General features: G+C 39.5%; 1 protein-coding gene across 1 annotated transcript in view; it reads right to left on the reverse strand.

Annotated features, from left to right (window-relative positions):
* Positions 1-19,274: 19,274 nt before the first annotated feature.
* ARIH2 (ariadne RBR E3 ubiquitin protein ligase 2) overlaps positions 19,275-23,405 on the reverse strand; it is a 50,046-nt gene continuing 45,915 nt past the window's right edge. Inside the window, exons 14-15 of the mRNA XM_063426214.1 lie at positions 21,231-21,314; positions 19,275-19,919 (exon numbers count right to left, since the gene is read on the reverse strand). Of these exons, the coding sequence (XP_063282284.1) occupies positions 19,848-19,919; positions 21,231-21,314 (156 nt within the window). The 3' untranslated portion in view covers positions 19,275-19,847. The remainder of the gene's footprint in view (positions 19,920-21,230; positions 21,315-23,405) is intronic.

Below are 23,405 nucleotides of genomic sequence, written 5' to 3' on the forward strand. Positions count from 1 at the left end.
ATTATCACACGGGGCCTGCATGTAAATAATATACAATAAAAACCAAGGTAACCTGTATTATCACACGGGGCTTGCAAGTAAATAATATACAATAAAAACCAAGGTAACCTGTATTATCACACAGGGCTTGCATGTAAATAATATACAATAAAAACCAAGGTAACCTGTATTATCACACGGGGCCTGCATGTAAATAATATACAATAAAAACTAAGGTAACCTGTATTATCACACGGGGCCTGCATGTAAATAATATACAATAAAAACCAAGGTAACCTGTATTATCACACGGGGCCTGCATGTAAATAATATACAATAAAAACCAAGGTAACCTGTATTATCACACGGGGCCTGCATGTAAATAATATACAATAAAAACCAAGGTAACCTGTATTATCACACGGGGCTTGCAAGTAAATAATATACAATAAAAACCAAGGTAACCTGTATTATCACACGGGGCTTGCATGTAAATAATATACAATAAAAACCAAGGTAACCTGTATTATCACACGGGGCTTGCATGTAAATAATATACAATAAAAACCAAGGTAACCTGTATTATCACACGGGGCTTGCATGTAAATAATATACAATAAAAACCAAGGTAACCTGTATTATCACACGGGGCCTGCATGTAAATAATATACAATAAAAACCAAGGTAACCTGTATTATCACACGGGGCTTGCATGTAAATAATATACAATAAAAACCAAGGTAACCTGTATTATCACACGGGGCCTGCATGTAAATAATATACAATAAAAACCAAGGTAACCTGTATTATCACATGGGGCTTGCATGTAAATAATATACAATAAAAACCAAGGTAACCTGTATTATCACACAGGGCTTGCATGTAAATAATATACAATAAAAACTAAGGTAACGTGTATCATCACATGGAGTGGGCATGTAAATAATATAATTCACAGATCCTGGTATTTTGTATTATTACATGGGGTGTGCATGGAAATCAGATATAGGTTAGAGATCCAGGCACCCATTTACGGTATATTAAATTGGGTGTGCATGGATATAGCAATCAAATTAATACAATGTCCATGTATCCTGTACCAGTACATGGTCATGGAAACACTTCAAAGATCCTGGTATTCTGTATTATTATATGCGGTGGCACAAAAATTATATACATCCTAGATAAAAAAAATAAAAATGTTATTATTACATGGGGTGTGCATCAAAATAACATGTTTGAGAAATTCAGGTGCATGGGAACTGCATGGTAATATTATTCAAATCAGACATACAGGTAGATCTAGATATCCTGTACTAGCTTGTATTATTTCATGGTGTATGCAAATATTGTTCCGATCATGGTTAACCCTTGCATCCTGTGTTATCTTAATGCATTGATTTAAGTAATTTCTGTTTTGTTTTATTTTTACTTCCTTACAGGGTTATTCAGCAAAGTGTAAATTGACAAGTAATCGACAATTTAAAAAGAGATTTCAAATTTTAGTCCGAAATAGCCAAAAAGAAAGAATTTTCAGCTCTATTTTTGGTTTAACTATTTCTTCCTAAACTTTTATATTCTCTTTGATACTTTGCTTTTGCTTTTGGTCTGGATAATGAAACCAGTTCAACCAAGTTACAGAACTCTGTTAAACTGAATGTACTGCCAAATAGTGGTCAACTCTAATTCAAGTTAACGTATCGCAAAAGCTGTGATTAGCATTGTTTGAAATAAGCAACCCTAGGCAGTAATGGATAAATCCATGTTGAGGTAGACTATACCCTAATAATAATAGGTTATAAAATGTATACTATATTATTAGTTTATACATATGGAACACTCCAGGACCAGGAGTACCCTGGCATCCTCCCACGTTATTGGCTTTCATTTCAAACTTTATGTTTCTATACAAAACAACATCATGCTTCAATTGGATAGCAATAAAGCTAAAGGATCATTCTAGTTGCCAGTCTAGGTCTTATCATGTCCAGAAGAGAGTTAAAAGCAGCAAATGAAAAAAGCTATCCCTGACAGTAAACAGGACAGATTAAAATGATATCTCTACAAGAATGTCAATTAAAACAAATGTGTCTCTGATTGATAACCCTATAATTAGCCTGGAAGCTGACCTCAAGGACTAGGATCCCAGAGACCTGATTTATTATAATGACCAGATACACTCTATGACAGTTTAGCATTGTATAATGACTACTGCGGTGTGCGGTCACTAAAAACATAACAATGTTTTAGTATAACAATATTTGGATACTTTAACAAGGCACAAGAAATTTAAAGTTAACATAACTTTACATATTTAAACAAGTTCCATTATTGTGACCATTCAGGAAGGATGGCTAAATAGATTTTTCTTCACCTGTAGAGAAAGAGATTTTTAGATCTCCTAGAGAACACACCATAGTTATACTATACGATCTTCACTTGTGATTTCAATTTTGTGACATATATTCTGGATTTCTGGATGTCTTGCTAAACACAACTGAGACCACAATTAGATTTTTTTGTTTGCTAAAAAAAAACAGTTCCCTTATATTATGTGATACATAACTGCAATGTTGCTTAAAGGACCAGTAAAAATATGTATTTTGCTGCTTTTTAATCACTAATAAATAGATTTTGGTTACTTCATTTTTACTTTTGGTTTCATCATCTTTTATTATTTGACCTTTTAACATCGACCTGGCACCAACTACTTTTATTCTCCTTACTCCAAAGAATCCCAGGTGGGGATCATACCACCAATGCTGTTGTCATAGAGCAGTAAGCCTATTCTACATTTTGTGAGTATATTTTTACATTTGATTGATTATTAATATTTTACTGAGAGCACTATTGTTGCCTTTTGTTTATTTTTTGGGTTCCTGATACCACCATCTTTAAGAACACTCACCATATATCCTATAAGTGGGGATTGTATCGCTGTACGCTAATTACACCAGAGCTGGCTTAAGCTCTATCAAATGTGAGTGTAACCCTAATATTTTACTGTTTTATCTATATCTTGTGGAACATACTGCACCATTATTGTTTCCATTTCTTATTGTCCCTTCTCTGGATTCCCGATACCTCAACCTACAAAGGACACTCACCATATATCCCATAAGCGGGAATTATACAGCTGTATGCCATACATACCAGAGCTGGCTTAAGCTCTATGAAATGTGAGTGTAACCTTATTATTTTACTAATATATCCACAACTTGGGGAACGTACTGCACCATTATCTTTTCCATCTCTTATCGCACCTTTCTATATATGCGGATACCTGAAAAGTGCAAGGAACACTTTCCCCTGGCTTAGGAGATCTACACTGGACTCCAGCTTTATATATTTAGACTTTGTTCTTACTGGGACTATACTGAAATAAGACTATTCTTTATCCTTATATTGTAGCGCAGCCCAACTCTGTTTTTTGCATCTCTTCGATTACCTCCAAGGGCTTTGAGGGAGCCCTTGTTTGGGGTTTCTGCCTTTTGTCTCTTTATTTTATTTGGATTTACCAGCGCTGACTCTTAGTTGTTTTCTTTTCTTACTTACCTAAGAGTCTCAAATAATGTACTGTTAATGGCTGTATCTAGAAATTACCTGATGTGGCCTTGCAGTTTACATTTGTGTTATATTTACAGTTGTCTGATTTGACTTTCCCTGTGGGGTCTTTTCAATTATTGAAAATTATTATTTTCAATGTTGCTATGTTACAAATTTATATAGAAAGAAAAAAAGACGTGTGTCCATCAAGTTCAGCCTCACATCTGTTTTTGTAGTTGATCCAAAAGAAAAAAAAAACAGTTTGAACTGGTTTCCAATTTTGCAACAAACTAGGAAAAGATTCCTTCTCAAACACAGAGGTCAGACCTCTCCTTGACTCAAAAAGCTGTTACGCCTTATATCACAAATTATATCCCTAACTATTATGTTTTTGCAAGTATTCAGCCAGTTGCTGTTTAAACATCGGTGTAGGTTCTCATAAAACCACCTCTCCAGGCAGAGAATTTCACCTCATTGTTCCTACTGTACAGAATCCTTTTGTTTGTCTTAGACTAAATCTCCTTTCTTCCAGTCTAAATGGATGACCCTGTGTCCTATGTATAGTCCTGTTCATGAATAGATATTCAAAGAATGGTTTGTATTGGTCCTGAATATATTTGTACAATGCTATCACACCTCCTCTGAGGCTCTATGTTTCTATACTAAACAGAATTACATTTGTTATCCTTTGTTTATATAAAAAAAAATCTTCAATTTCCCTTATTAATTGTGTAGCTTGCCTCTACATTGACAAAGTAAGTATACCGAAGCCTACATGCAATGTTTACATTTATACTACCCAAACAGAGAAACAAAGAATAGCCTTAGCTGGGCTTAACTCAATGCCTATAGTAGGCAAAATAGCAAGATTGAGGATCAAAGCAAGGTCAAGGATTACAGAGGTACACAATAAAGAGAAGTCAAGTCAGGTCAAAGAGTACGGATAACCGTATAGTCACACAAGCCACATCCAGAAACCATTAAATCACAGAATAAGTAATGCACTTAGGATCACAATAAAAAAAAAAACACAACTGGGCACCGAACATATCCAAAACTGAAGTATTTATAGGCCTGGGGCATTTACTTGACAGCCATGCCTCCAAAACATGAGTGGGCATGGCCAACTGCACTATTTTTCCTTAATAGCATTGATGTGACATCATCATGTCATAAAATGGGCAAAGCTACAGTGTCTGGCATCAGAAACGTTGGCAGAAGGGGCAGCGTGTGAGTGACATAGCGCAAAGTTATGTACCCTTTAATGCACCTTTTCTAGTGCTACAGTATCCTTCTTTAGAACAGAAACAAATATAGTAAAAATAAATTGGTTTTTTTTCAATCAATGAGCCTATTCCGTGAGCATGGGCCTGGAGCTGCAGCTCCATCAGCCCCTATGTTAATACGGCCCATCACACAGCGAAATTACATCAAATCAGCTTAATGGAATACAACTTATATGTACAGAGATTTGGACTGCAGTGCTTCACATACAAACATTGAAATAATATACAGCGTATCCTTAAATTAACTAAATTAACACACAATGTCTAAAACATATACTTTTATAGCATACCTCGCTTGCCAACGGGTGCAATTTGAAACTTTAGAAAACTTTAACATCGACCGCCTTCCCACGAGGTACTGCTAGCTTGCTTGGCATCTAAAGCTGTGAGCTTTTGCCGCCGGAACTAGCAGAAGGTTGTACAAGTTCCGGGGCAACGACTCCGGTGACGTCAGTGCGGAACAACGATTTAAATTTACTAGCGGACGCTTACATGATCTATGTTTTATAAAACCATGCTTATTTTTGCTAATGAATTCCTGAATCCTTTCTCAGCCACACAAGTTTAACTCGCAGGTCTATTTCTAAGCAAGGAACCCTTTTTGAACATAGGAATCACATCTGCTTTCTCCAATCCTCTGGTACAATTCATGGAACAGAATAATCCTGAAAGATTAAAAACACGTGAGTAAATATAATCAGTCCATGGGGCTTTGTTTATATTAACTATGTTTAGCTGCTGCAGTGCCTTGTCTCTTGAATCACAATTTTTCAGCATGTTTTTTTGCAGCAATCATCTGCACATCTCCCTACTGGATGTATACTGAAGAAAAATAAAACTTAAAATATATTTTTATCTAATTTAAATGCCATTGTCTTATTTTTTCTACGCCACATTGGTTTATTTTTTACCAATTTAATTTTTAATTTTATATTTGTTATCCAATGGCAAATACTGATAAGTGTACAGTAAGAATATATCTAAAGGACCAGTCCAAATTTTATTTTAATTTTTTTTTCACAATTTAGTAGCTCTGTCCCCATTTTCATGCATGTATTAATTGGTGGTGGTGGTGGGGGGGGGGGGGAGCAGAAGAAGGCTAACAGTGTCTTCTTGAAAAAAGAGCCAATCAGAGGTTTGTCATTGACGCAGGCGCTCCAGTAGAGCATACCTGTCACTTCCACTAGCTCTGGGGAGCTAACGGAAGGAGGCAGTAAACCTCCCTGGCTTTTTGATTGACAGTCATGGGGATGTTCCATAGTTTATTTATTTATTTAAGTGTTGTTCTCTTATGGAATTATTCCTCACCCATAAAGCATTTGTCAGCAAGCCCTTAGCAGTGATTTGTGGGTGTGGAGTGGTTGTTTAATACGGTCACGAGGCACTTGAAGTGTATTTACATTTTCATATCATACCTCCTCTGTCTGATTCTCCTCCCCCCATCTGCAACCCTCTTGTGCTGCACTAAATCCCATCTCCTTGCTGTCCTTTCTTCTTCTGTGTCCCTCCCCCCTACCACTAGTTTAAAACCTCCTCCAACCTTCTAGCCAGCCTGTCACCCAGCACAGTAGACCTTCTGCTGTTTAGGTGCAATCCATCATGGCTATAGAGATTGCAACCAAGAGCAATATCCGCCCAGTGCATTGCTAACACCACATTTACAGATTCTTTGCTTTTCGTTTTTGACTAATTTGCAATAAAAAGAGAGTATTTTACAACAAACCCCATATACCTTTGCTTCTGCTCCGGCGGTGCTCAACTCTGGAAAATGTAATTTTGAATTAGATGGAGACTTCTGTAGAAATAAGATAAATAGGAGGGCTGATTGTGGGGGCAGCCTCCCCCCAGCCATTAGTGTAGAGTGGATCGTAGGCTGTTACCTTGTAGTACAGTACTAAACAATATTATGAAACTGTATACTTTTATTATTATTATTATATTCTAGTCCTTGCACTATTAGTGTAAAGCTTCCAATATAAAATTAACAAAGGGAATCGAGTTTGCTGATTCGGTTTTAAATTGGTGCTATTTAATTTTAAATACGCATGCTTCACGTTATCCTGGCAACTATATTTATTGCATGTACACATTACATGGACATTATGCCATAATATTTATTCTCTGAAAATATTTTGAGATTCTGCGGCAGCAGATTGCTTACAAATAACAGCAGCGTACTTTGTCACAGAAGTGGCGTTTATGAATGTTTCCTAATATTTCTAAACCTGTCTGCATTCTGTGTATCAAATGTACTACAATAACACATCCCCTACTTGTGTGTGAGTAACAAAACGAAAACAGATCAGTCAGTTATAGACAAAAATGGAAATTCTATACAGGGCTGGTGCAAGGATTTTTGGGTACATAGGCGAAGATGTATTTTTCCGCCCCCCCTCCCCCCCATTCAAAAATAACATCTTCACCTATGTGTCTCTTCACCAGCCCCTCTCCCATCCATTATTGGTCCCCTCCCTTCAATGTCCCTTAGTGTTCTTCTGACAGTCACACACACTCAATGACAAACACAGAGACTCACTGATCTGACACACACACACTGATTGACACTCATTGACAGACACACTGATAGTCACACACAGACTCATTGACAAAGATACTCTCACTGATTTGACAGACACTCACAAACACACACTGACAGACACACACATACACTGACACACTCACATGCAACACTCATACAATCACTCACAGACACACATACACTCACGCACACACTCAGTCACTCACAGACACACATACACTAACTCACGCACACACTCACAGACACACACTCACTCACGCACACACTCAGTCAGTCACTCACAGACACACATACACTCACTCACGCACACACTCACAGTCACTCACAGACACACATACACACACTCACATACAGCCACTCACAGACACACAGTCACTCACTCACACAGAGACACATACTCAGACACTCACACAGACACAGACACTCACACAGAGACACATACACACACAGACACTCACACACAGACTTACTCACAGACACATACACACAGACAGACACTCACTCACACACACTCACTCACAGACACACAGACACTCACTCACACACACACTCACAGACACACATTCACTCACTCACGCACTCACGCACACACAGACACACATACACTCACACAGAGACACATACACAGACACTCACTCACAGACACTCACACAGACACATACTCACTCACACAGAGACACATACACACACTCACACACTCACACACAGACTCACTCACAGACACATACACACAGACACTCACTCACACACATACATACACTCACACACACACAGACAGACTCTCACACACACAGACACATCACATACATTCACAAATTATTTTAATAAATAAATAATATCCACCCAGCCTCCCTACCTGGAGAGCTGGTGTGGATCATTTCCTGGGGTCCAGTGGGGCTGCTGGGCGGCGTGCAGCAGTGCTGCGATCAGGCGCGGCGAGGGAGCTCTAACCTCTCTGCTCTGCTCCCTCGTGGGCTGTCAGCTGATGCCGCGGGAGCCGGAATATGACGTCATATTCCGGCTCCCGCGGCATCAGCAGACAGCGCGCGAGGGAGCAGAGCAGAGAGGTTAGAGCTCCCTCGCCGCGCCTGATCGCAGCACTGCCGCGCCGGGGGCGGAGATGGTGGCCAGCAGTCACTGAAATCTTGCGCCCCCGGAGCCGGTGCGCCCTAAGGCGGCCGCCTGTGCCGCCTTATGGACGCGCCGGCCCTGATTCTATATAGGATGCAAAATAAAACGGCCAAGCTAAGAACGAATGTGGAAAGTGTTGAGGAGAGTTGTACCACATACCTGATCTAAAAATAACTTGCAGAGCTATCAAAACAAAGGAGAGAAATGACTGCTTGAGGACCAAATGCACCCTCTCCGAGATAACAGTGGTAGAGCTGTTCAGTGTTACATTTAATCTCCCTAGCCTTTCAGAGTTAGAGACTAGCAAACTCTGTACCAACCCCAGAACAAGGGTCTGATTCACTAAATCCTCATTTAGATTCCATGTCATTGGAAACCCAACAATTATCTCCTATTATCCGCAATATATCCTGGAATTTAAGGGTAACTCATTTAAGTCCTCCATCTATTCCAATAACGGACCAACTAGACAGGGGTTTATGTAAAATGTTCTGCTCCACTTTAAAAAAAAAAAAAAAAGCCACTTACAGGTCGGGGCAGCACTCACTGCAGACCCTGTAAAGCCTGGGGATTTTCAGAAAATACAGAGAAACCACAATGCATTAAAATTAATAGCAAGCAGTTGTGCAAGGACAGTATTCCCCTGTGTATGTGTGCAGCCAGAGAATGAAAGGCCATTTGGTGCTCCAGGGAAAGAAAACCTGTTCTTCCCTATTGACTGAAAGTGATATCAACTTCTTTGGTTTGGAATGGGAAAAGCTTACCATTATCTCACATGGGGACCGAGAGAAGGTCTTGCCATTATACATTTAAGTCCGAAAATATTTGGAGACACACGCTTTTTTTATAACTATGGCTCTGGGCGCCACCACCATGGATTTGAAATGAAACAACCGAGATGCAACCTTTCAGCTTTAATTGAAGGGATTAAACAAAAATATTGTATGAAGCAAGCAATCATTTTATTACACAGTCCCCTTATTTCAATGGCTTAAATGTCGTTGGACAAATTAACACAATCATCATTTTTTAAACTTTTTAATACTTTGCTGAGAATCCTTGGCAGACAATGACTGCTTGAAATCTGGAACACATGGACATCACCAAATGCTGGGTTTCTTTCTTTGTGATGCTCTGCGCCAGCCTTTACTGCAGCTGTCTTTAGTTGTTGTTTGCTCGTGGGTCTTTCTGCCTTACGTTTTGTCTTCAGCAAGTGAAATGAATGCTTGATCCGATTGAGATCAGGTGATTGTCTTAGTCATTGCAGAACATTCCAATTCTTTGCCTTATAAAACTCCTGGGATGCTTTGCCTTATGTTTTAGGTCATTGTTCATCTTTAAAGTGTAGCGCCGTCCAACCAACTTCGCTAAATTTGGCTGAATCTGAGCATACATTATATCCCTATACACTTCAGAAATAATCTGACTGCTTCTGTCACATCATCAATAAACAATTTTTTTTCCCGATAGGGTAAAACGCGTTATGGATTTTATCACACTGTTATTAATAAAATATTGTTTGGCTACCTCAATTTAGTTTTTTGCCATATACTTAAAAAATATTCGATCTTTTACAACTATTTCCTACCTAGCATCTGATCTTACCACCTGTTACCTATGCAGACATCCGTTAAAGAATATTAGGAGGGGATTATACGACCCACGCTTGATACATAGAGCAGTTTGTCTGTACCTAATACTGCAAGTAAGAAAGTAACTATTACTTGTGCTCTTATCCATATGAAGAGCATTATTGTTTTTTTCTTTTGCCCTATATGGTCCACCTCACTACTATTTTCCTATGGAAGAGTACCAGAAAGATATCCTACAGGTGGGGATCTAAACCACTGTATGCGGAATATACTGGAGCTGGTCTAAGCTCCACATGTGAGTTGGTAGTTGTGGACTTATATGTTGTATGTGCCCTATTAAAATTTACATATTATACAATTGGATTTCCTGTTTTCTACTTTCTTTTATATGCATACATTAAAGGATCACTATAGGGTCAGGAACACAAACATGACCCTATAGTATTAAAATCACCATCTAGCCCCCCTGGGCCCCTCATGCCTTCATAAATATAGTAAAAATCTTACTTTATTCAAGTCTGAAGCTGTAACTCTGCATGCGGTTTGTCTCAGAAAAACAAGCAGTCTGCTGACATCATCAGAAGTGGTAGCCTGATCCAATCACAGTGCTTCTCTATAGGATTGGCTAAGACTGACATAGAGGCAGATCAGGGGCAGAGCCAGCATGATTCAAACACAGCCCATGCCAATTTAATCAATTAATCTCTATGAGGAAAGTTCAGTGTCTGCATGCAGAGAGAGGAGGAGACACTGAATGTTTGGATGCATTTTATGTAGCCATGACCCAGGAAGGATCTCTAACAGCCATCTGAGGAGTGGCCAGTGGAGTTATCACTAGGCTGTAATGTAAACACTGCATTTGCTTTGAAAAGACAGTGTTTACAGCAAAAAGCCTGAAGGTAATGATTCTACTCACCAGAACAAATTCAATAAGCTGTAGTTGTTCTGGTGACTATTGTGTCCCTTTAAGCAAAGCCATAATCAGAAATACTTCACTTAGAATAGTACATGTCTAGGTTTTATAATATATTTTACCCTTGTTGTATCCTGTTTTTTTTTCCTGTCTTCACAACATCAATAAACACTAGTGACCCAGTGCCATTGGAAGCCATGCATGCACATGCCATCATGTCTTCACCATGTTTTACTGCTGTGGTATGTTTTAGATCATGAGCCACCCCAAGCCTTCGACATACGTTTTTCTTACCATCATTCTTGAACAAGGTGATCTTACTTTCATCTATCCAAAGATGTTTTTTTTTTTTTTTTTTGGCAAAGCCTAATCTGGCCTTTCTATTCTTGAGGGTTATGTTTGCACCTTATTATAAACATTTGTATTCGCTCTCATGAAGTTCTCTTTATGCTAGACTTGGATAATGGTATACCTACCCACCTGGATGTTGTAAATAGTTTTTTCTTAACCATGGAAAGGATCCTATGATCATACACCACGGTTGTTTCCCATGGACATCCAGGCCTTTTTTGGTTGCAGAGCTCCCCAGTGTTTTCTCTTTTCTAGGAATGTACCAAACTGTTGATTTTGCCACACCTTATGTCTTTATCTCTCTGATGGACAGGATGGTCGGTTTCACGAGCATTGAGAGCTCCATTAACTGCATGCTGAAGGTTCACAGAAACAGCTTCCATGTGATTGCCACACCTGGAATCAAATCTAGACCTTTTACCTGCTTATCTGAAAAGAAATAAAGGAATAGCCCAGACCTACCCATGAAACATCTTTTGAGTCAATTGTCTAATTACTTTTAGTCCCTTGAAAAAGATGGGGCTACATATTAACCCCTTAAGGACACATGACGTGCCTGACATGTCATGATTCCCTTTTATTCCAGAAGTTTGGTCCTTAAGGGGTTAAAGAGCTGTAATTCCTAAAGCATTCCTCCAATATGGATGTTATTTCAATATTCATTATTTAACTGTAACTTAAATGTATTGTATAAAGTAGCCAAAATCCAAACTTGTGTCAGTGTCCAAATATTTCCAGACCCAACTGTAGATGTCAATGCATGGTGTGAGGCTGCCTCATAATACTGTAGTACATGAAGTAGATTCCACTGGATATATATATATTGTGAACCTCACATACATTCGCATTCAGCCAAATTACATACTCTGCCAACTCCACACAATTGCACTCAGCCAGCCACACTCTGCCAACTAGACTCATACTTATACTCCACAAACCCTTACACAGTCACATTCATCACAATCGCGCTCAGTCAACTCCCACATATTCACACACAGCCAGTACAAACATTCCATTCAACTCTACTACTTAGGATATGACAACAGGGGGAGGGACTCTTTGCACAAGGCCCATGTGGATTCTAGTTAAACCATTGATTATAAGCAACACTAAACACTACATGAATGCCACTCAGCCACTCTAGCAGGAGACAACACCATCCACAGGTCTGTGCTACTGCTGTGCAGTCTGAGGATACAGCAAGAGGGATACATAAAAGTAATTAGGCACAGAGACTCCTGCAGCAGTACCACTGTAAATACTGACAAACAGGTGGATATAATATAGGAACAGGGCTATTATTAATTAAACCATTAAAAGCGACCCTATAGTTATCTGGATAACTACACCTAATGTAGTCGTTTTCCTGTCTACTGCTTGTTTACATTACTGCCTAATAACACCTCTAGTGGAAGTCACTCAGGCATCCACTAGAGGTGCTTTCAGGGTCAGTGCTATGTTTAGAGTCTCAACGCTTTGCATAGAGATGTACTGATTCAATGCATCTCTATAAGGAGGAGCTGATTGGCGCAGTGCAGTTTTTTCCTATGGGAAAGCATTGTATTGGCTGAGGTCATCAAAATTGGCCGGGTGTGTAGGGGCAGGGTCAGTCACAAGGAGACTTGTGCGGCTCTGGGAAACAAAAGCTGAGTAAATTGTCTTTTTAATGGGCGGTAAGGGGGGCACCAACACCCTTAACCGCTATATTAAGCCTATTGTGTCAGGAATATACGTTTGTATTCCTGTCACTATAGTGTTTCTTTAAACTTTCCTTTTGACCTGACACTCAATCATCCTCATCCATAAATTTGATGTCCTCAACCCTTCACATTTCCTAACCCCCTTTCCCTATAAGACAACCTCCCCCCTCCCCCGAAAATAAATCTATTTATAGTTGAGACACTAAGTGCTAAACTAAAACAATTAAAGCTAAATGTGGTCAGCCATAATTTTTTTCCCCCTCTTACTTTTCCTTTCCTTATACCTCTTGTATCTTAATGATCATACTCACTGTCTTGCCGCTTGCCTTTATTTATATATTTTTTTTCTTCCTAGTGCTGGACCTCAATACCATTAAGCCATTTCCATCTCCTCTGCCCATGAGATCTGCTCTCTATGAAAACATGCACTCCTTTTAATTACGCATTTTTGTTCATTTGGGGAATATCTAAAAACAGCTTACAAAACATGCAGATCTCTTCTCTACTACCTTTGCAAGCCCTCCTCTGTCTTTCCCAGCCAAGACTTTCTGTGGCTATCGATTCTCAGACTTCCTAATGCAGCTCACTGAGAAGTCTTTGCAAGGCAGGTGCTCTGGGCAATTGCCACCCCTTGAGTTTAGCGACACTGAGCTAAACAACCAGGAAGTAACTGGACCTGTTGTCTGATTGACAGTCAGGGTATGTAAAAAGGCTAATTTATAAAAGTGTCAATGTGGTTTGAAATCTTTACTTTTGTAAAATGAAAGAAAACACAATAGATGTCTATGAGGAAATTACATTTGGCACAGCAGTGCAAATGCCATGCATGCACTCACATTAGATTGGCTGAGATGATCAGTAATGAAGATCTCAGACGGGGAGGAGTAACAGTCATGTTGAAACCAAGATGCTAAGGAAATAAAAGTAAGGATGGGAGAGGAGGCATCCATTACACAATGTTAGGAATACTGGTTTATATTCCTAACAAAGCGTTCCTTTAAGTAATTTGCTTTAATGATTGGTAAGGTTTAATAATAATCAAAAAAAAATTTTTTAAGAGGTTTATCAGCAAGAGCAATTTTGCTTGTTACATATTGATTGCAGGTGGTGTCTCGTTACCAAATTTGGCTTCAGCCAAAATGTACATTTCATGGACCCTCCCAAATTCAACTCTAAACTTATTCTGACGCCAAATATTTGAATGAATACAGTAATACTGCCTTACAAAGAAATGCATAAACCACCTCTCCAAACATATGCACACAAATCCATACACCAAAACACATAAAAACAGCTTGACAACGCTGACACTGCTGGTCAGAAATAAAACAAACCCGAAAAAAAAGTAAAAAAAAAGTTTAACAAATATTTTAAGAGAACAAGGTCTGAAATATTTGTATGTATTGTCAGCGCTTAGAAGATAATCCCCGTGAACTATAACAAGGGTGCATATATATATAGAAATAATATTGCAATAAAAAGCTATAATACCAAACTCTAATAAAAAGAGCTGTAATAAAAAACTGGATAAAAAACGTTTTTTTTTTTTTTTTTTTTGTAAATCTTTCTTTTATTATGGCATATGCGTTATGGGGTACAAAAGAGAAAGAGGAGGCATTGTGGGTAACAGGAGTTGATAATATCAAGATGGTGTGCAATGCACCTCAGAGAAAGATTGCCATGTTTTTTTGTTTTGTGAAACAGTCATGTAAACAGAATGATACAAGCTTGGTTGAGAAACAAAAGTAATAAAGATAGGCTTCATAGTCAGGTCTGGTGTTCATGGCTAAACAAGATATAACAAAATGGTCTAAAGTGTGATAATGCTTATGCCTATACTTTAAATTGAAGCGTATATTAAACACGTTATGTTAAGGAGCAATCTAAAATAACGATTCCGTGAGTCACATTAACTAGGCTAAACATCGCTAACGGTGCGTTTGCTTAAGTTAGTGTTAGAAGTAGGTTACATGCTAAGCGGAGTTCAACCGCGAATATTTGTGACAATTCTGTCTAGGTACACGCTGGGTAACATATAGCAGGCCCCTTGTGAAAGTTAAATTAACTGTACAGGCTAGGTACACGTTATGACTACAGCTTTCATAATAAATTGCTTAAGTGAGTAGTAACAGTCGCTGTAGGTTACTAGACATTTTGATTTTGGCAGGAGTCAACGCTTGCTCATCTACGCCTATCTGTTCCATTCAGGCGGTGCTTAGTTACATTTAAGGTAATACAATTACTTGCCGAACAGGCTGGGAGGCTCGCAAACTAATAGGAGCTGGTTAGGCTAGGCATAGGCTTAAAAAAGAGAAAAAAGAAGAACAACATCACTACAACAAAATAGGAAGAACAGTGTGCAGGGTCTGTAAGGCATAGTGGCAGCAGGGTTGTGTAGCAGACCTGCAATTCAAATGCAGTCCAAGCATTAAGTAGCTCAGTAAATGCCCCGGGAGGGGGGGTTGCCAGCAGGTGGATGCTTCCAACCTGGTGTAAATAAACCAGTGGTGACAGATTATAGGAATGCAGGTTCGTTCTTGGGCTTGGGTCGTCCGCCAGTGTCTCCCACTATTATACCAGTTCCAGTCCCGGGTCAGCCGACCCCGCACAAGGGCCATGTGGGAGAGACAGTCTCTGCAACTGGGGAGGGCCAGAGCTCCGCTCCGGTTTGATCGCGTGCTGCAAGAAGTTGTACTGTGGCCTGGTAGGTTTCTGTGTTCCAGGATTTCAGAGCAAAGGCTTGCTGGTCAAAGGTGCTGCATATGTTGGCCCCCACGGTCAGGGGATCGCCTCCGGTGGCAATAGGTTGCGGACATGTGGCGGCCGCCTGCCGGCCCCAGGCTTTCGTGAAGGCCTGCACCTTTAATCCACCAACTCGGCAACTCTGTGAGGCCGGGTTGATCCACTGTCGGGCGCCGTGTAGAGCTTGGGTGTTTCGCCACCACCTGCGGTGGCTTGCTCTTCAGCGGTGTGGTCGGTGCCTGGGAGAGTTGCTCCTATTGGTCCTCGGCCCGGGAAGGCTTGTGGGGCAGCCATTGCCAGTTGCCGCTTTATTGTACAGGGGGTTCTGGGCGGTCGTGCGTTGTATGGTAGTCCCTGTCCACTGTCCCCTTTGGGGGTGGTATGAGAAGTATGTTTGCTTGGTCAACTTCGTTGGTGGGCCATATTTACGTGGGTTGGGGATGTGGTGGGAGTTAATGCCCTGTGGGATCCCCTTCTCCCTCTTACCCACTTGTGGTTGCATGTTCTTCTGCTCCCCAGTTGCTGTCCACATATGTTCCGCTAGCTTCTCCCAGAATCGGGTATAGTGTTCATCGATGCGTTGTAGCATGCCATCCAGTATAACGCTCCCGTCTAGACTAAGCTGTTGCGTGGTTCTGATGGTAAGTGCGTCCGCCATGTTGCGAGGGCTCACTGGACGACCAGCGACCCTAGATGTAGCCGACAGCAGTCTGTGCGGTAGGTGAGGTGCGCTGGTGCGGACCGAGATAACCCCCGTCGGTCCAGGGAGTGGGGGGGAGGTGTTCCCCGAGGTGTCCAGCCACGATTAGTGAGTCCGGGGAGCGGCCGTCTCCCCAGGCCTCTTCCACGTGTAGGCCGCAAACCTCTTTTCAGCAACGATTTGGTCGGGAGAGGTACCGTCCGATGCAGCAGCCTCTCCTGGGTCGTGTGGGATAGGTTGCGGTAGGCAAATGTCGCTTATTGGGGCTGGATTCCCCCGGATTGTGACCCCAGATGCAGGAGCCCTAGTCAGGCACGTCTGGTCTGCTAAGCGGTTAGGCTCCGCCCCCTTTACTTTGTTTTTTATTACAGCTCTTTTTATTAGAGTTTGGTATTATAGCTTTTTTATTGCAATATTATTTCTATATATATATGCACCCTTGTTATAGTTCAAGGGGATTATCTTCTAAGCGCTGACAATACATACAAGCATTTCGATATAGGAATTGGGAAAATTCTTTTTGTTTAGCAGCTGTCACTCATAGGGTACCTTGGGTACTATTGCCATTGATCTAGTTAGATTATATTAGCGACCATATTGGGTTTTAATTTATCATATGCGCTCTCTTTATTATCTTGTTTGTTGCAAGGTCTGAAATATATTCAGGCTTTGGCTCGAACCCGCTTTTTGATTTTGTTTTAAACATTTTGAGAAAACCCAGACCCGAGAGAGGAGTGCCGAGAGATCCAGATGATATATGCTGCAAGATAAGATCATCCTTTACAAAAAGGATTTTTGGCCAGTATCCATTAAAAAATGGTCTACAACATAGAAACCAGGATTTCTTACAGAACAACCAAGTTATTTATTAGGGAGGAAGAGATAAATATAAATTGTATTTCAATGTTTTATTTCCACGGTGCCAGAAGATATTTACAAGATAGCTCCAACATCTGTCTTTTGCTCTGCTCCAATGGGCGTCATCGGCACCATAACTCCTTATACATTGTTGCATGGACACAAAGATAAGTTAATGCTTAGGATCATCATGGATACGGAGCAGGAGCGCACGATGACTTGAAGTTGAAGTTATTCCTTTTTTATACAGCGACTTTAACAGTGTTGCGGGTATTTTATACTAACAGTAGGTACCTTTGACAAAAAGGAATACAGCAATTGGATAGGTCATATAAACATCTGTCAATCTTCTGAAAAGCTTCTATGCCAAAGATTTAATGACATGAGAGAAGCAGGAGAACCCTACAGGTAGGTATTTTGTTGTACCTGCGAAGATTATTTGAATTAAAATTGTATTGTGCGATCTGTAGATTATAGGAACGGAGTGACTGGCAATAAACCAACAGGTCAGCAACAGGAGAGCTGTGCCCTGCTTTGGGAAGTGTCCCCAACCAGGATCAATAGAGATATTGGAGGGCAGGAGGTAGGTGGAGCTGGGGAGCGAGTGTTACCAGGTCACCAGATAGATGCATGTATAATATCTCAATGATCAGTTATTGTGTTTATGAATATTTAATTATTTCCATCTCTATTTTGCACTCTCCGTCAGGCCTTACTTTGCAGCAACAATTGAACACCAGTGGATCAACAGGACAGGATTAGTGATCTAGGCCATTTGTTGCCCCCGACTGTATGCTGAGCCTGCGATAAATGCATAAACACAAAATTCCTTGGGCAGGGCCCTCTTCTCCTCTTGTTTGTCAACGTTACTTTGTATATCAATTTTCTTATGCTTTATAGTCCCCAATAAAACTGTAATGCTCTGCAAAATCTGCTCATAACATCACAAGTTTTGTTATGGGCTCTGTAATGTACTCATACACACATTAGTATACAATTTATTGATACAGAACTTCAAGATTGATTTGTAGTTGTAGCAAACTCTTTTCTAATCAGAAAAATGCGTCACCATTCAAGAGCCTCTTATTCTGGTCTGTGATGGAGGCAATGATGGTGGTTTGGTGTTACAAATCTAAAGTTTCACATCTGGCATAGCATTTGTAAAATTTATGAATGTCAAAAAATATCAGCTATCCCAAAGATTGGAGATTTTATCTACTATGCAAAAACACATGAATGTATCAAGAATTTTCCACACTTAAAATTCTCCAGTTTTCAGTAATGCTGAGTTTCAGAGTGAATTACAAATTTAAGGCTAAACTAGCCAAAGTTTGAAAAAAAAATTTAAAATCCTGATAATATGCATTGCTATCTGGAAAATCACTTATTATTGAAAATATATATCGATAAAGAGAACCGTGTCCCATAATCGTAAGAGAAATTGTTAAGTTTTTTGTCTTTTCTTAATTTCAGAAACAATACTAAGTCAGCTGCCTGGAAGGATCCTTTACAAATGATTAATGTGGCAGAAATGTATATCATGGTGGACAGACCCACTATCAAGCTTTTATGTAAATGACACAAAAGAAAAAAATACTTGCACTATCCACTTGTCTCCCCTTTCAAACAGGAAGAAAATAATGTACTACTACTCTGCTTCACATTTTCTATGTTACAGTGCAACATGCACGGACATGCTGGCTGCTTTTTGTTCAAGGTAAAAAAAAAATAAAGACACTGAATGGTACGGGATGTAGCCACCATGTTCATGTTTTTGCTGTTACAGGACAAAGACTGGAAGATCTCATTCGGCAGTAATTCTGTTACATATCATTACCCTTTTTTTTTTTTTTTTTTAACTGCATCATCTTCATATACTCAAATAAAAATAAAAAAAACTCCAAAATCGGGGATGTTTTAAAAAGTGTTTTTTTTTTTTTTGTATTTCTATGATTTTTTTTTTCTGTATAATTATACAACAGTTCAAAATGACAAGTTTGCATAATCTAATTCTATTAACAGCCATTCAAAAAATTGAACTACTTTTTCCATCAATTGCCATCTGGAGCGTTAACGGAGAGAAGAAAAAAATATAGGAAAAAATAGTTATTAACTCTTTCTCTGTTAGATGGGAGCGCAAGGCATTGCTTCAGACCTACAAGGCAGTGAAAAGAGTTACTCAAGGGTGGAAAATAAGGGAGGCAAAGAAGGGGGGGGGGGGGGGGAGGGGGCTTGGGTGAAAGCACATATCACCAGGGAGGAATGGGGGGTCGTTTATGGCAGTTAATCTGGCAAAGGTGTGTGGCTGGGATGAAAAACCAAAAGCCAAAAACAAAAACAAAAAAGTAAAAATGGGACCACATTTCGTACGAGCGAGCGGGGAAAAGAGTGGGTATTATTCAGAACTACTGTGTCTCTTGCAGCATCAAATCCCCTTTGCGCTTCAACATGCTCCCGCTTCCCAAAGGGAAAAAAACAAAAACAAAGAGAAAGAAAAAGGCTTCCGCCATCTATGTGTCGTGAAAGTCCTTAAGCAATGTTCTTCGGCGCTGCTCGGCTATATGCATCTGATTCTCCAGGTCCTAATGGTTGGAAATAAACATTAATACAGTTGTGATTAGTGATTGCAGAAACATTACAGGGGATATTCAAAGGTGTTCTTTCAACATTTAAAATGGTGGCCAACAGCAACGAGGTTGCCTATGTCTACCAAAAGATGTAGAGTGCAGGAGATTGGCAACGGATTGCTAATAGTGTTTGCCTATTCCTGCCAACAGTTTGAATGTGCAAGTGGATGCCCATCTCTGCCAATACAGATAATATGAGATAAATTGGCTATTCCTGCAAAGGGCAACCTCACAATGAAAAGAAAGTGCAATTGTTTGCTTATCCTGAAAAACAGTGTTAGCTAAACTATTACATAGGTCTTTAAATGGCATTTTTAACATAATTTATTATAAGCCACATTTTTACTTGTGCTGGCCTTTCTTAAAATGTGTTTTGGTTTACTAAAGTACATTAAATGCACGGTTATCCAGTCAACATTTGAATTCTTATCTAAATAACAATTTGACATGAACGGTCTCATTTATGCAGGTAGTGTGACACCAAAATTCGCACTGTACAATGGGTGCTACACAGAGGAATATACTGCACCTTTATTATTGTGGAGCACTAACCATACAATTGCATGTGCAGAGCTAAATGCCATGATTACATTACACATAAAACTATTGCACGCAACACAAAAATGACAGCCAGGCTGTGGTAATGAACGAAGGTAGTTAATGGCAAAAGCTGCAAATCCTGTTTGCGGCTTTGTATATTTCAGGGAAAGGTTTAGAGCAGGGCTAGGCAACCTTCGGCACTCCAGATGTTGTCGACTACATCTCCCATAATGCTCTTACACCCATAATGCTGGCAAAGCATCATGGGAGGTGTAGTCCAAGACATCTGGAGTGCCAAACGTTGCCTATGCCTGGGTTACAGAGTTGAGGCTGGAGTGATTCTATAGTCAATCGCTTCAAAAACAAATCATCTGAAAGTTGGCCTTCAAAAAAAGAATGTAAAAGACACTCGTACCAAGCAAAGCTATCTATAGTCTATTTAGAAATGTTTTCGAAAGTTATAGCAGTGAAAAAGCTCAGTAGACAGAGCTCCAGCAGCTCAAAGGCATAAGTTTGATTTCTGGTAATGTCAGCTCAGTCTTTTATCCTTCTGAAGTCAATACAATTAAGGTGATTAGACTGGGTGATCGTAATACCCCAATTCACTGCTCGAAACTAGAGACAGGCTAAATTAACCTATTTACTTAGATATTACATAATTGAAACCAGTAAACCTGCATAGCAAAACAAAATGTGCTGCTTGTAGTAAATTACAACAATACTCACCCCTCTGTCATAGCTGTCTGCCCGCTCCACCTTCCAAGAAAGGTTCTCTATTTCTGCCTCTAGCTGGGCCTGCTGATACTCAAACTATAAATATAAAACAAACAAATGTACATTAATGCATTACATGCAAAGCATATTAGGTGTTTAGCCTATAAAAAAAACTATATGGGACTATGATGTTATTGTGATGTAATTTAACCCCTTCAGGTCGGAGTCAATAATTCACGTTCTGATCAAAACAAAATGTAAACAAATTCTAAGTAAGAAAATCCCCAAGTGGTGGTGGTCCAAAGCACGGTACCACCCACACTCGTGAGGAAAAGAACACTTGTTGGACACTCCAGAGGTGTGCTGGGGCTTAACCCCTGTGCGTAGAAACAAAAAGCGAAATATTCTTGCTCCTGGAAACAATGTCCAGATGCTAGAATAAAAAGTAATGCTAAGTTCAACATTTTTTTTTTTTTTTTAGATGTTTGGAAACAATGACCACAGTGTAACGTTTCTACCCATTCCTAACAGTCAAAGTATAGAACCATCTTGCCTAATGGCTCACCTCCAAAGATCCCCAAAACAAGAATAGTATTACAGACTGTAGACTTTAATTACTCTCATGGGGTCAAAGTCTGTAAACTAGGGATTGAATCATCAATCCCAAAGAAATAAAGAAAACAAAAATATGTAAAAATTATCTATAGGGGAATGGTCAGGAACCCAATCTCAGCTGTATATCCAAATGAACTGCCTGTGACTAAATGGTCACTAAACCTAGAGTAAGTCTAGTAAGTCCAAGAATACAGATAGATAATATAGTAAGTGAAACCATAGGCTAGTGTAGAAACAAGATTGCAAACCGCCTACAATGTAGCTGAAGATATATTTTGCTAAAGTTGAATATATGATGCAACCTAGACACATTATCACTTTCTGCTGCAGTTTGTAATTCAGGGCTGAATATGCTACAGTCCTTTCTACTTCTAAATAAGCCTTAATAGTTCACTATATAGAGAAAGGTTCAAAGCCAGACAGGAGGTGAAAAAAATAGATAACTAAAAATCAAACGTGCTGATGTGCAGAACCATACTTAGAATGTTGGTTGCCTGCACATACCGAAAAGAGTGCCCAGTGAAACTAAGTGATAGAAAGAGAAGGAAACCACTCTTTTCGGTATGTGCAGGCAACCAGCATTCTAAGTATGGTTCTGCACATCAGCACGTTTGATTTTTAGTTATCTATTTTTTTCACCTCCTGTCTGGCTTTGAACCTTTCTCTATATAGTGAACTATTAAGGCTTATTTAGAAGTAGAAAGGACTGTAGCATATTCATATTCGGCAAGAGCTGCGCGCGCATTCAGCCAGTCTCATAGAAAAGCATTATCAATGCTTTCCTATGGACGCTTGCGTGCTCTCACTGTGATTTTCACAGTGAGAATCACGCAAGCGCCTCTAGCGGCTGTCAATGAGACAGCCACTAGAGGATTTGGAGGCTGGATTAACCCATTTATAAACATAGCAGTTTCTCCGAAACGGCTATGTTTATAAAAAAAATGGGTTAACCCTAGCTGGACCTGGCACCCAGACCACTTCATTAAGCTGAAGTAGTCTGGGTGCCTAGAGTGGTACTTTAAGTGCACCCACACTTATTATATATCATTTTGTTCAGGAGAAACAGGGCTTTAATTTCTCATGAACTATTCATATATGAAACATAACTTATTATGGATAAAATGTAAAAAAAAACTGAGAAATTAAGAGATTTAAAAAAAAAAAAAAAAAAGAAATTGTAGTTCCGCCTCACATTAGCTGTAAATGTCATAATACTGTTCGCTTTTAATGAAATAAAATGCACATATTTGTATTCAACAAAGTCTCACGAGTACAAAAGTTCCCTCCATTAACAGATTTTATGGTGTTTTGGAAAGTTACAGGGTCAAATATAGCACATTTCCATTTTTTTCACATTAAAATTTGCCAGGTTAGTAATGTTACCTTTGAGACCGTGTGGTAGCCCAGGAATGAGAATTACCCCCATGATGGCATACCATTTGCAAAAGTGCACAACCCAAGGTATTGCAAGTGGGGTATGTCCAGTCTTTTTAGTAGTCACTTGGTCACAAATACTGGCCAAACTTAGCGTTCATATTTGTATTTGTGTGAAAAAAGCAAAAAACTAATATT

The sequence above is a fragment of the Pelobates fuscus genome, chromosome 7 (genome assembly GCF_036172605.1).
Source record: "Pelobates fuscus isolate aPelFus1 chromosome 7, aPelFus1.pri, whole genome shotgun sequence".
Lineage (NCBI taxonomy): Eukaryota > Metazoa > Chordata > Amphibia > Anura > Pelobatidae > Pelobates > Pelobates fuscus.